At 52.8% G+C, this 13918-nt stretch overlaps 1 protein-coding gene across 1 annotated transcript; it reads right to left on the minus strand.

The window, feature by feature from the left end:
• Positions 1-4747: 4747 nt before the first annotated feature.
• LOC137841944 (uncharacterized) lies at positions 4748-7806 on the minus strand. The gene is made up of 3 exons (XM_068655447.1): positions 7369-7806; positions 5249-7111; positions 4748-4857 (listed from the first exon to the last, which is right to left on the minus strand). Exons 2-3 carry the CDS (start codon positions 7050-7052, stop codon positions 4748-4750), a joined length of 1914 nt encoding a protein of 637 aa, XP_068511548.1. The 5' UTR covers positions 7053-7111; positions 7369-7806.
• Between the last annotated feature and the right edge of the window lie 6112 nt (positions 7807-13918).

Below are 13918 nucleotides of genomic sequence, written 5' to 3' on the forward strand. Positions count from 1 at the left end.
ATGCGGGCCAGGGTTATATTTAGGGTTGCTGTGAAAGAGAGAATACGGAGGGTCCAGTTGCATGTGGGGCTGCATAAAGGCTCCCCTGGGGAGTTCACTTGTACCCAAAGCCTTTCTTTGGGGGCACTTCTGGATGGGCGAAAGGGGCTTGAAACACTTTTTCTGTGGCCCGAGTTTTCAGTCTTCTGCCATGCTGGCTAGGGTTTTATTTAGGGTTGCTGTAAAGAGCGAACACGGAGGGTCCAGTTGCATGTAGCGCTGCGTAAAGGCTCCCCTGGGGAGTTCACTTGTACCCAAAGCCTTCCTTTGGGGGCACTTCTGGATGTGCGAATGGGGCTCGTAACACATTTTCTGTTGCCCGAGCTTTCAGTTGACTGCCAGGCGTGCTAGGGCTATATTTAGGCTTGCGGTGAAAGAGTGAACCCGGAGGGTCCAGTTGCATGTGGGGCTCCGTAAAGGCTCCCCTGGGGAGTTCACTTGTACCCAAAGCCTTCCTCTGGGGGCACTTTTGGATGGACGAATTAGGCTTTTAACAGTTTTTCTCGGGCCCGAGTTTTCAGTCGACTGCCAGGCGGGCCAGGGCTATATTTAGGGTTGCTGTGAAAGAGCGAATACGGAGGGTCCAGTTGCATGTGGGGCTGCGTTAAGGCTCCCCTGGGGAGTCCAGTTGTACCCAAAGCCTTCCTTTGGGGGCACTTTTGGATGGTCCAAGGGGAATCGCAATGCGTTTTCTGAGGCCCGCTTTTTCAGTCTTCTCCCATTGCGCCGAGGGCTATATTTAGGCTTGCGGTGAAAGAGTGAACGCGGAGGGTCCAGTTGCATGTGGGGCTGCATAAAGGCTCTCCTGGGGAGTTCAGTTGTACCCAAAGCCTTCCTCTGGGGGCACTTCTGGATGGGTGAATGGGTCTTGAAACGCTTTTTCTGTGGCCCGAGTTTTCATTCTTCTGCCATGCTGGCTAGGGTTGTATTTAGGGTTGCTGTAAAGACCGAACACGGAGGGTCCAGTTGCATGTGGGGCTGCATGAAGGCTCCCCTGGGGAGTTCACTTGTACCCAAAGCCTTCCTTTGGGGGCACTTCTGGATGGGCGAAAGGGGCTTGAAACGCTTTTTCTGTGGCCCGAGTTTTCAGTCTTCTCCCATTGTGCCGAGGGCTATATTTAGGGTTGCTCGTAAACAGTGAACAAGGAGGGTCCAGTTGCATGTGGGGCTGCGTAAAGCCTCCCCTGGGGAGTTCAGTTGTACCCAAAGCCTTCCTTTGGGGGCACTTCTGGATGGGTGAATGGGGCTTGAAACGCATTTTCTGGAGCCCGAGTTTTCAGTCGTCTCCCATTGCGCCGAGGGCTATATTTAGGGTTGCTCGTAAACAGTGAACAAGGAGGGTCCAGTTGCATGTGGGGCTGCATAAAGGCTCCCCTGGGGAGTTCAGTTGTACCCAAAGCCTTCCTTTGGGGGCACTTTTGGATGGGCGAATTAGGCTTTTAACGCATTTTCTGGGGCCCGAGTTTTCAGTCGACTGCCAGGCGGGCCAGGGCTATATTTAGGGTTGCTGTGAAAGAGCGAATACGGAGGGTCCAGTTGCATGTGGGGCTGCGTTAAGGCTCCCCTGGGGAGTCCAGTTGTACCCAAAGCCTTCCTTTGGGGGCACTTTTGGATGGTGAATGGGGCTTGAAACGCTTTTTCTGTGGCCCTATTTTTCAGTTTTCTGAAATGCTGGCTAGGGTTATATTTAGGGTTGCTTGTAAACAGCGAACACGGGGGGTCCAGTTGCGTATGGGCCTGCATAAAGGCTCCCCTGGGGAGTTCACTTGTACCCAAAGCCTTCCTTTGGGGGCACTTTTGGATGGGCGAATGGGGCTTGTAGCACGTTTTCTGGGGCCCGAGTTTTCAGTAGTCTGCCATGCGGGCCAGGGTTATATTTAGGCTTGCGGTGAAAGAGTGAACCCGGAGGGTCCAGTTGCATGTGGGGCTGCATAAAGGCTCCCCTGGGGAGTTCTGTTGTACCCAAAGCCTTCCTTTGGGGGCACTTCTGGATGGGCGAAAGGGGCTTGAAACGCTTTTTCTGTGGCCCGAGTTTTCAGTCTTCTGCCATGCTGGCTAGGGTTATATTTAGGGTTGCTGTAAAGAGCGAACACGGAGGGTCCAGTTGCATGTGGGGCTGCGTAAAGGCTCCCCTGGGGAGTTCAGATGTACCCAAAGCCTTCCTTTGGGGGCACTTTTGGATGGGTGAATGGGGCTCGTAACACATTTTCTGTGGCCCGAGCTTTCAGTCGACTATCAGGCGTGCTACGGCTATATTTAGGCTTGCGGTGAAAGAGTGAACCCGGAGGGTCCAGTTGCATGTGGGGCTGCGTAAAGGCTCCCCTGGGGAGTTCACTTGTACCCAAAGCCTTCCTTTGGGGGCACTTCTGGATGGGTGAATGGGGCTTGAAACGCATTTTCTTTGGCCCGAGTTTTCAGTCTTCTGCCATGGTGGCTAGGGGTATATTTAGGGTTGCTCGTAAACAGTGAACACGGAGGGTCCAGTTGCATGTGGGGCTGCGTAAAGGCTCCCCTGGGGAGTTCAGATGTACCCAAAGCCTTCCTTTGGGGGCACTTTTGGATGGGCGAATGGGGCTCGTAACACATTTTCTGTGGCCCGAGCTGTCAGTCGACTGCCAGGCGTGCTAGGGCTCTATTTAGGCTTGCGGTGAAAGAGTGAACCCGGAGGGTCCAGTTGCATGTGGGGCTGCATAAAGGCTCCCCTGGGGAGTTCAGTTGTACCCAAAGCCTTCCTCTGGGGGCACTTTTGGATGGGCGAATTAGGCTTTTAACGCATTTTCAGGGGCCCGAGTTTTCAGTCGACTGCCAGGCGGGCCAGGTCTATATTTAGGGTTGCTGTGAAAGAGCGAATACGGAGGGTCCAGTTGCATGTGGGGCTGCGTTAAGGCTCCCTTGGGGAGTCCAGTTGTACCCAAAGCCTTCCTCTGGGGGCACTTTGGGATGGTCCAAGGGGAATCGCAATGCGTTTTCTCTGGCCCGCTTTTTCAGTCTTCTCCCATTTCGCCGAGGGCTATATTTAGGCTTGCGGTGAAAGAGTGAACCCGGAGGGTCCAGTTGCATGTGGGGCTGCGTAAAGGCACCCCTGGGGAGTTCACTTGTACCCAAAGCCTTCCTTTGGGGGCACTTCTGGATGGGCGAAAGGGGCTTGAAACGCTTTTTCTGCGGCCCGAATTTTCAGTCGTCTGCCATGCTGGCTAGGGTTATATTTAGGGTTGCTGTAAAGAGCGAACCCGGAGGGTCGAGTTGCATGTGGGGCTGCGTAAAGGCTCCCCTGGGGAGTTCACTTGTACCCAAAGCCTTCCTCTGGGGGCACTTTTGGATGGGCGAATTAGGCTTTTAACGCATTTTCTGGGGCCCGAGTTTTCAGTCGACTGCCAGGCGGGCCAGGGCTATATTTAGGGTTGCTGTGAAAGAGTGAACCCGGAGGGTCCAGTTGCATGTGGGGCTGCATAAAGGCTCCCCTGGGGAGTTCACTTGTACCCAAAGCCTTCCTTTGGGGGCACTTCTGGATGGGTGAATGGGGCTTGAAACGCTTTTTCTGTGGCCCGATTTTTCAGTTTTCTGCCATGCTGGCTAGGGTTATATTTAGGGTTGCTTGTAAACAGCGAACACGGGGGGTCCAGTTGCGTATGGGCCTGCATAAAGGCTCCCCTGGGGAGTTCACTTGTACCCAAAGCCTTCCTTTGGGGGCACTTTTGGATGGGCGAATGGGGCTTGTAGCACGTTTTCTGGGGCCTGATTTTTCAGTCGTCTGCCATGCGGGCCACGGTTATATTTAGGGTTGCTGTGAAAGAGCGAATACGGAGGGTCCAGTTGCATGTGGGGCTGCATAAAGGCTCCCCTGGGGAGTTCACTTGTACCCAAAGCCTTCCTTTGGGGGCACTTTTGGATGGGCGAAAGGGGCTTGAAACGCTTTTTCTGTGGCCCGAGTTTTCAGTCTTCTGCCATGCTGGCTAGGGTTATATTTAGGGTTGCTGTAAAGAGCGAACACGGAGGGTCCAGTTGCATGTGGGGCTGCGTTAAGGCTCCCCGGGGAGTTCAGATATACCCAAAGCCTTCCTCTGGGGGCACTTTTGGATGGGCGAATGGGGCTTGTAACACATTTTCTGTGGCTCGAACTTTCAGTCGACTGCCAGGCGTGCTAGGGCTATATTTAGGCTTGCGGTGAAAGAGTGAACCCGGAGGGTCCAGTTGCATGTGGGGCTTGCATAAAGGCTCCCCTGGGGAGTCCAGTTGTACCCAAAGCCTTCCTTTGGGGGCACTTCTGGATGGGTGAATGGGGCTTGAAACGCATTTTCTGGAGCCCGAGTTTTCAGTCTTCTGCCATGGTGGCTAGGGGTATATTTAGTGTTGCTCGTAAACAGTGAACAAGGCGTGTTGCAGGAAGCACGGCCGAAAGCACGACAGACACACAGTAGAGTCAGATCATGCTCCATTTTATTGCCCGAATAGCCTAACTTTTATAGAGAACTTAACAGGGGTGGACAGTGTTTCACACAAGATTATTGGTCAAAAGCACTCAGATAAACAACTATAAGAAAACAACCCCACCTGCAAGAAAACAACCCCTTGTGATTAGCAGTCACATAGACCTTGTCCTTGAAGCCAGCTACTGGTAACAATATTTTTCTGTATTCCTCAATTGGGCAATGTGGGAACACTGTCATGGGAACTTCTCATAGTTGCCCTGGTAGCTTGGTTTGCTCAGCTACAGCAAGCCATAGGATTTTTGCTGTTTCAAGAAATCCCTCAACAATTCCCCCTTCTTCTTTTGAGGAAACCAAGCCCGACACAGCAGTTTTACAAGTGACCCTTTAGCTATAGTTACAACACACAACGATGATTACCACCACCATAAACCAAATCCTTAATCCCCTTGTGACTAAACCCAGCAACCATCTACACCTTGTTTCAAACAAGTCAGTGAACCATTGATTGAAAGGATTGATACCATATTGAATCTTTCTCACGTGCTCTTTCAGGAAAGTAATGGATTTGTGAATTGACTCATTATGATCAGAAAGGTTTAAACAGTACATTCCCTTAAAGTCCTCACACCCATTCCTTTGAGCCAAAAGCAAGATGTCAATAGCAGCTTGATCCTGTAAAAGCAGATGTCGCAGACTATTTTGATCTAGTAACATCTCCTCAAGTATCTCTGTCGTGGCATAGGCTTGCCTCTTGGCCCAGCATACCAAATTTTCTAAGTTGTTACGTGCGGCCGCAGATGCCACTCCAGACACTGAAATTGCTAATGCCGCTCTAGCTGCAACCCCACACAATTCAACATTATCATTGCAATCTGATGCAAGCAATGCCCATTTATGTCTGGTGATCTCACGCAACTGTAGCAAGCTAGGAGCAAATACAATGAGTTTATCTAAGTAACATGGACATCTGACAGCATTTGTAGGGATACCATGCCAGGCCCCATCCCCACAAATCAGAAGCACATCAGGAGGTAAGGCCAAAGCTGCACAATTGTTCCAAACACTGCAGTTGTTACCCCTTGTCTCCATGCTACAAACCCCTAAACCCTGCTTAGCAGCGTCATTGTAATCACAGGTGTTATTTGTGTTTTTGTACCAGTATGGCCCTTTCCCGGTTCCTGTAGCAGGATTCACCTGATACCCACGGCTACGTTCACATTTGTAGCCACCTTTCAGGTTGATACAGATTTGACTACAGATACCAGGGTTTTGACATTCATCAATTCCACAGTTTCTCTTTTCTACAAAGTCAAACCCAGCTGGACAGTCACATTCATTTATGTTGCATTCCTTCAGGGGCTCATCACCCCAGTCCTTGCAGTCTCTCTGCTGGTTACACACTTTATTGGTATCTATGCATTCTCCACTTCTGCACTTGAATTTGCCAGGTCCAGAGCACTGAATAACATTGTTACAGTTTGCTTCATCAGTGCCATCCAGACAGTCTCTCACACCATTGCACTGCCTACTCCCATGGACACAGTTCCCATCTTCACATCTGAACTGGTCTGACCTGCAGGTCTGAGAAGGGCAGTTAATTTCATCACTTCCATCCTTGCAATCAGGATCTCTGTTACAGTCTTTTTCACCATCACATTTCCAGGACACCAGGATACACAGGGTTGACTGAGGACCACAGCTGATTTCATTTACCTGGCATGTTCTCATATAACACAGATCAGCAATCTCATCAGACCCATTTTCACAGTCCGGATCCCCCTCACACTGCCATCTGTTTGGCACACACTGACCACTGTTGCACACAAAGTCAGATTCAGCACACGTCTTCTTCACACAAGCACTCTCATCACTGCCGTCTGAGCAGACTTCACATTTTGCTCTAGCACTGTCGGCAGCAGTGCACAGGCAGGTGAGGGCGAGCAGCAGGCAGAATGCCCCACAGCGCGGCAGTGCCTGCCGCCGCCCTGCACCTATGTCACTTATACTACTCCTATTACCCGTGCTGTTAGTGTCAGTGGCATCCTCCTGGTACCGTTTGTGTCTTTGCCGCCCCTTACTCTCCCCCTTTTCTTTTTGCCACTGACCATTCACCACAAATGGATGAGACACATGATTACTAGTTAGGAAAGAGAGTGTAACGTCTGCTATATGGCTGCAGGCAGTGCCAGCTGCAATCCTAGAAGCTGTTTGTGAACGAGCCTGCCGGTGGTCATTTGGCAGTGTAATCTGCGTCTCTGCACTCCTGCCCTGCAATAGAGCTAAATCGTCATTAATAGTCCGTAGAATGAGGTAACCCCACGGAATGTTATCCAGAAACATAGTTATAACACCGATCTGGGGACGAATAGTCTTTTTTGCATTGCAAGATAAACCTGTTATAAAAAGAATGCCAAAGAGAAGCAGCACAGCCGCCGCTGCCTCCATGGTTACGTCAGACAGGCTGCAGGGTCCTGATGTCCGCCCCTCTGCTCTGTGCCGACTCGCCACACGGTGAGAGTCGGCTGCCGTTGTCCACTGATGCCTCTGGTCTCCCGTAGCAGCTCGATCTCGGATGTCCCGCATCACACCGTGATCACGTCAATTTCCCGCGGCCCTCCGCAATTCCACGTCTCGCCGCAACTCTTTTTCCCGCGGCCCTCCGCAATTCCACGTCTCGCCGCAACTCTATTTCCCGCGGCCCTCCGCAATTCCACGTCCCGCCGCAACTCCGTTTCCCGCGGCCCTCCGCAATTCCACGTCCCGCCGCAACTCCGTTTCCCGCGGCCCTCCGCAAGTCCACGTCTCGCCGCAACTCTTTTTCCCGCGGCCCTCCGCAATTCCACGTCTCGCCGCAACTCTATTTCCCGCGGCCCTCCGCAATTCCACGTCTCGCCGCAACTCTATTTCCCGCGGCCCTCCGCAATTCCACGTCCCGCCGCGACTCCGTTTACCCGCGGCCCTCCGCAATTCCACGTCCCGCTGCAAAACCCCATTTCCCACCGTTTTCCGCGTCTCTCAGCGGGAGTACCGCGTCTCACCGTGAGGCCTGTGTACCGTGTTTCCGGGCCGGTGTCCGGTCTGCTCAAGCGCCGGTCGGATGGGCGCTCGGAAGTCCCGACGGCGCGGCGAGATCGCGGCGCCGCTGGTCCCGGCGCCGCTGGTCCCGGCGCCGCTGGTCTCCTGGTCTACCTGCGTTCAGATGTGCCGGCGCCGCTGGTGTCCCGCTGCGCTGCGATGTTTGCCCCGGCGCCGCTGCGATGTCCGTGCTCGGCTGCGATGTCTGCTCCGGTGCTGCGATGTCCTGCTCCGGTGCGATGTCTGTTCAGGTCCTGTTCAGGTCTCCTGCTGCGATGTCCTGTTCAGGCCCTGTTCAGGTCTCAGCCTGTTCGGGCGCCATATGTTGCAGGAAGCACGGCCGAAAGCACGACAGACACACAGTAGAGTCAGATCATGCTCCATTTTATTGCCCGAATAGCCTAACTTTTATAGAGAACTTAACAGGGGTGGACAGTGTTTCACACAAGATTATTGGTCAAAAGCACTCAGATAAACAACTATAAGAAAACAACCCCACCTGCAAGAAAACAACCCCTTGTGATTAGCAGTCACATAGACCTTGTCCTTGAAGCCAGCTACTGGTAACAATATTTTTCTGTATTCCTCAATTGGGCAATGTGGGAACACTGTCATGGGAACTTCTCATAGTTGCCCTGGTAGCTTGGTTTGCTCAGCTACAGCAAGCCATAGGATTTTTGCTGTTTCAAGAAATCCCTCAACAAAGGAGGGTCCAATTGCATGTGGGGCTGCGTAAAGGCTCCCCTGGGGAGTTCACTTGTACCCAAAGCCTTCCTTTGGGGGCACTTTTGCATGGTCCAAGGGGAATCGCAATGCGTTTTCTGAGGCCCGCTTTTTCAGTCTTCTCCCATTGCGCCGAGGGCTATATTTAGGCTTGCGGTGAAAGAGTGAACCCGGAGGGTCCAGTTGCATGTGGGGCGGCATAAAGGCTCCCCTGGGGAGTTCACTTGTACCCAAAGCCTTCCTTTGGGGGCACTTCTGGATGGGCGAAAGGGGCTTGAAACGCTTTTTCTGTGGCCCGAGTTTTCAGTCTTCTGCCATGCTGGCTAGGGTTATATTTAGGGTTGCTGTAAAGAGCGAACACGGAGGGTCCAGTTGCATGTGGGGCTGCGTAAAGGCTCCCCTGGGGAGTTCAGATGTACCCAAAGCCTTCCTTTGGGGGCACTTTTGGATGGGCGAATGGGGCTCGTAACACATTTTCTGGGGCTCGAACTTTCAGTCGACTGCCAGGCGTGCTACGGCTATATTTAGGCTTGCGGTGAAAGAGTGAACCCGGAGGGTCCAGTTGCATGTGGGGCTGCATAAAGGCTCCCCTGGGGAGTTCACTTGTACCAAAGCCTTCCTTTGGGGGCACTTCTGGATGGGTGAATGGGGCGTGAAACGCATTTTCTGGAGCCCGAGTTTTCAGTCTTCTGCCATGGTGGCTAGGGGTATATTTAGGGTTGCTTGTAAACAGTGAACAAGGAGGGTCCAGTTGCATGTGGGGCTGCGTAAAGGCTCCCCTGGGGAGTTCAGTTGTACCCAAAGCCTTCCTTTGGGGGCACTTCTGGATGGGCGAAAGGGGCTTGAAACGCTTTTTCTGTGGCCCGAATTTTCAGTCTTCTGCCATGCTGGCTAGGGCTATATTTAGGGTTGCTGTAAAGAGCGAACCCGGAGGGTCCAGTTGCATGTGGGGCTGCGTAAAGCCTCCCCTGGGGAGTTCAGTTGTACCCAAAGCCTTCCTCTGTGGGCACTTTTGGATGGGCGAATTAGGCTTTTAACGCATTTTCTGGGGCCCGAGTTTTGAGTCGACTGCCAGGCGGGCCAGGGCTATATTTAGGGTTGCTGTGAAAGAGTGAACCCGGAGGGTCCAGTTGCATGTGGGGCTGCATAAAGGCTCCCCTGGGGAGTTCAGTTGTACCCAAAGCCTTCCTCTGGGGGCACTTTTGGATGGGCGAATTAGGCTTTTAATGCATTTTCTGGGGCCCGAGTTTTCAGTCGACTGCCAGGCGGGCCAGGGCTATATTTAGGGTTGCTGTGAAAGAGTGAACCCGGAGGGTCCAGTTGCATGTGGGGCTGCATAAAGACTCCCCTGGGGAGTTCACTTGTACCCAAAGCCTTCCTCTGGGGGCACTTCTGGATGGGTGAATGGGGCTTGAAACCCTTTTTCTGTGCTCGGAGTTTTCAGTCTTCTGCCATGCTGGCTAGGGTTATATTTAGGGTTGCTGTAAAGAGCGAACACGGGGGGTCCAGTTGCGTATGGGCCTGCATAAAGGCTCCCCTGGGGAGTTCACTTGTACCCAAAGCCTTCCTCTGGGGGCACTTTTGGATGGGCGAATGGGGTTCGTAACACATTTTCTGTGGCCCGAGCTTTCAGTCGACTGCCAGGCGTGCTAGGGATATATTTAGGGTTGCTGTGAAAGAGTGAACCCGGAGGGTCCAGTTGCATGTGGGGCTGCATAAAGGCTCCCCTGGGGAGTTCAGTTGTACCCAAAGCCTTCCTTTGGGGGCACTTCTGGATGGGTGAATGGGGCTTGAAACGCATTTTCTGGAGCCCGAGTTTTCAGTCTTCTGCCATGGTGGCTAGGGGTATATTTAGGGTTGCTCGTAAACAGTGAACAAGGAGGGTCCAGTTGCATGTGGGGCTTCATAAAGGCTCCCCTGGGGAGTTCAGTTGTACCCAAAGCCTTCCTCTGGGGGCACTTTTGGATTGGCGAATTAGGCTTTTAGCAGTTTTTCTGTGGCCCGAGTTTTCAGTTTTCTGCTATGCTGGCTAGTGTTATAATTAGGGTTGCTTGTAAACAGCGAACACGGGGGGTCCAGTTGCGTATGGGCCTGCATAAAGGCTCCCCTGGGGAGTTCAGTTGTACCCAAAGCCTTCCTTTGGGGGCACTTTTGGATGGTCGAATGGGGCTTGTAGCACGTTTTCTGGGGCCCGATTTTTCAGTCGTCTGCCATGCGGGCCAGGGTTATATTTAGGGTTGCTGTGAAAGAGCGAATACGGAGGGTCCAGTTGCATGTGGGGCTGCATAAAGGCTCCCCTGGGGAGTTCACTTGTACCCAAAGCCTTCCTTTGGGGGCACTTCTGGATGGGCGAAAGGGGCTTGAAACGCATTTTCTGTGGCCCGAGTTTTCAGTCTTCTGCCATGCTGGCTAGGGTTATATTTAGGGTTGCTGTAAAGAGCGAACACGGAGGGTCCAGTTGCATGTGGGGCTGCGTAAAGGCTCCCCTGGGGAGTTCAGATGTACCCAAAGCCTTCCTCTGGGGGCACTTTTGGATGTTCGAAAGAGACTCGCAATGCGTTTTCTGAGGCCCGCTTTTTCAGTCTTCACCGTTTGCGGATTGGGCTATATTTAGGCTTGCGTAGAAAGAGTGAACGCGGAGGGTCCAGTTGTACGTGGGGCTGCCTAAAGGCTCCCCTGGGGAGTTCACTTGTACCCAAAGCCTTCCTCTGGGGGCACTTTTGGATGGGTGGAACGGGCTCGCAATGCGTTTTCTGGGGCCCGAGTTTTCAGTCGTCTCCCATGCCGGCTAGGGATATGTTTAGTGTTGCTCGGAAACAGCGAACCCGGAGGGTCCAGTTGCATGTGGGGCTGCCTAAAGGCTCCCCTGGGGAGTTCACTTGTACCCAAAGCCTTCCTTTGGGGGCACTTTTGGATGGGCGAAAGGGGCTTGTAACGCGTTTTCTGGGGCCCGATTTTTCAGTCGTCTGCCACGCGGGCCAGAGCTATATTCAGGGTTGCTGTGAAAGAGCGAATACGGAGGGTCCAGTTGCATGTGGGGCTGTGTAAAGGCTCCCCTGAGGAGTTCAGATGTTCCCAAAGCCTTCCTTTGGGGGCACATTTGGATGGGCGAAAGGGGCTCAAAACGCCTTTTCTGGGGCCCGAGTTTTCAGTCATCTCCCATGCCGGCCAGGGATGTATTTAGTTTTGTTGGGATAGAGCGAACACGGAGGGTCCGCTTTCATGTAGGACTACAAAAAGGCTGCCCTGGGGAGTTCACTTATACCTAAAGCCTTCCTTTGGGGCCCTTTTGGATGGGCAAAAGGGGCACAGAACGCGTTTTCTGGGGCATGAGTTTTCAGTCGTCTGCCATGCGGGCCAGGGATATATTTAGGGATGTTGGGAATGAGCGAATACGGAGGGTCCAGTTGCATGTGGGGCCGCGTAAAGGCTCTCCTGGGGAGTTCACTTCTACCCAAAGACTTCATTTGCCGGCACTTATGGATGGTCCAAATGGACTCAGAACGAGATATCTGGGGCATGAGTTTTCAGTCGTCTGCCATGTGGGCCAGGGATATATTTAGGGTTGCTGTGAAAGAGCGAATACGGACCATCAAGTTGCATGTGGGGCTGCGTAAAGGCTCCCCTGGGGAGTTCACTTGTACCCAAAGCCTTCCTTTGGGGGCACTTCTGGATGGGCGAAAGGGGCTTGAAACGCTTTTTCTGGAGCCCGAGTTTTCAGTCGTTTCCAATGCCGGCTAGGGATATGTTTAGGTTTGCTCGGAAAGATGGAACACGAAGGATCCAGTTGCATGTGGGGCTGCATAAAGGCTCCCCTGAGGAGTTCAGATGTACCCAAAGCCTTTCTTTGGGGGCGCTTTTGGATGGGCGAAAGTGCTCGGAACGTGTTTTCTGAGGCATGAGTTTTCAGTCGTCTCTGATGCTGGCCAGAGATATGTTTAGGCTTGCTGTGACAGAGCGAACGCCGAGGGTCCAGTTGCATGTGGGGCTGCGTAAAGGCTCCCCTGGGGAGTTTAGGTTCATCCAAAGCCTTCCTTTTGGAGCTCTTTTTGATGGGCGAAAGGGGCTCGCAACGCGTTTTCTGGGGCCCGATTTTTTAGTCGTCTCCGATGCTGACTAGGGTTATTTTTAGGGTTGCAAGGAAAGAGCGAACACGGAGGGTCCAGTTGCATGTGGGGCTGCGTAAAGGAACCCCTGGGGAGTTCACTTGTACCCAAAGCCTTCCTTTGGGGGCACTTTTGGATGGTCCAAAGGGGCTCGGAAACGTTTTCTGCGGCCCGAGTTTTCAGTCGTCTCCATGCCGGCTAGGGATATGTTTAGGTTTGCTCGGAAACAGCGAACCCGGAGGGTCCAGTTGCATGTGGGGCTGCATAAAGGCTCCCCTGGGAAGTTCAGATGTACCCAAAGCCTTCCTTTGGGGGCACTTTTGGATGGGCGAAAGGGTCTTGTAAGGTGTTTCCTTTGGCCCGATTTTTCAGTCATCCCTTATGCCGGGTAGGGCTATATTTAGGCTTGCTGTGAAAGAGTGAATAAGGAGGGTCCAGTTGCATGTGGGGCCGTGTAAAGGCTCTCCTGGGGAGTTCACTTCTACCCAAAGACTTCATTTGCCGGCACTTATGGATGGTCCAAATGGACTCAGAACGAGATATCTGGGGCATGAGTTTTCAGTCGTCTGCCATGTGGGCCAGGGATATATTTAGGGTTGCTGTGAAAGAGCGAATACGGAGCATCAAGTTGCATGTGGGGCTGTGTAAAGGCTCCCCTGGGGAGTTCAGTTGTACCCAAAGCCTTCCTTTGGGGGCACTTTTGGATGGGCGAAAGGCGCTCGGAACGTGTTTTCTGGGGTTTGAGTTTTCAGTCGTCTCTGATGCTGGCCAGAGATATGTTTAGGCTTGCTGTGACAGAGCGAACGCCGAGGGTCCAGTTGCATGTGGGGCTGCGTAAAGGCTCCTTTAGAGAGTTCAGCTGTACCCAAAGCCTTCCTTTGGGGGCGCTTTTGGATGGGCGAAAGGGGCTCGGAACGTGTTTTCTGAGGCATGAGTTTTCAGTCGTCTCTGATGCTGGCCAGAGATATGTTTAGGCTTGCTGTGACAGAGCGAACGCCGAGGGTCCAGTTGCATGTGGGGCTGCGTAAAGGCTCCTCTGTGGAGTTCTGTTGTACCCAAAGCCTTCCTTTGGGGGCACTTCTGGATGGGCGAAAGCGGCTCGGAATGCATTGTCCGTGGCCTGATTTTTCAGTCATCTCTTATGCCGGCTAAGGATATATTTAGGTTTGCTGTGAAAGAGCGAACACGGAGGGTCCAGTTGCATGTGGGACTGCGTAAAGGCTCCCTTGGGGAGTTTAGGTTCATCCAAAGCCTTCCTTTTGGAGCTCTTTTTGATGGGCGAAAGGGGCTCGCAACACGTTTTCTGGGGCCCGATTTTTTAGTCATCTCCGATGCTGACTAGGGTTATGTTTAGGGTTGCTAGGAAAGAGCGAACACGGAGGGTCCAGTTGCATGTGGGGCTGCGTAAAGGCACCCCTGGGGAGTTCACTTGTACCCAAAGCCTTGCTTTGGGGGCACTTTTGGATGGTCCAAAGGGGCTCGGAAACGTTTTCTGGGGCCTGAGTTTTCAGTCGTCTCCATGCTAGCTAGGGATATGTTTAGGTT

Source organism: Anas acuta, chromosome 18 (genome assembly GCF_963932015.1).
Source record: "Anas acuta chromosome 18, bAnaAcu1.1, whole genome shotgun sequence".
Lineage (NCBI taxonomy): Eukaryota > Metazoa > Chordata > Aves > Anseriformes > Anatidae > Anas > Anas acuta.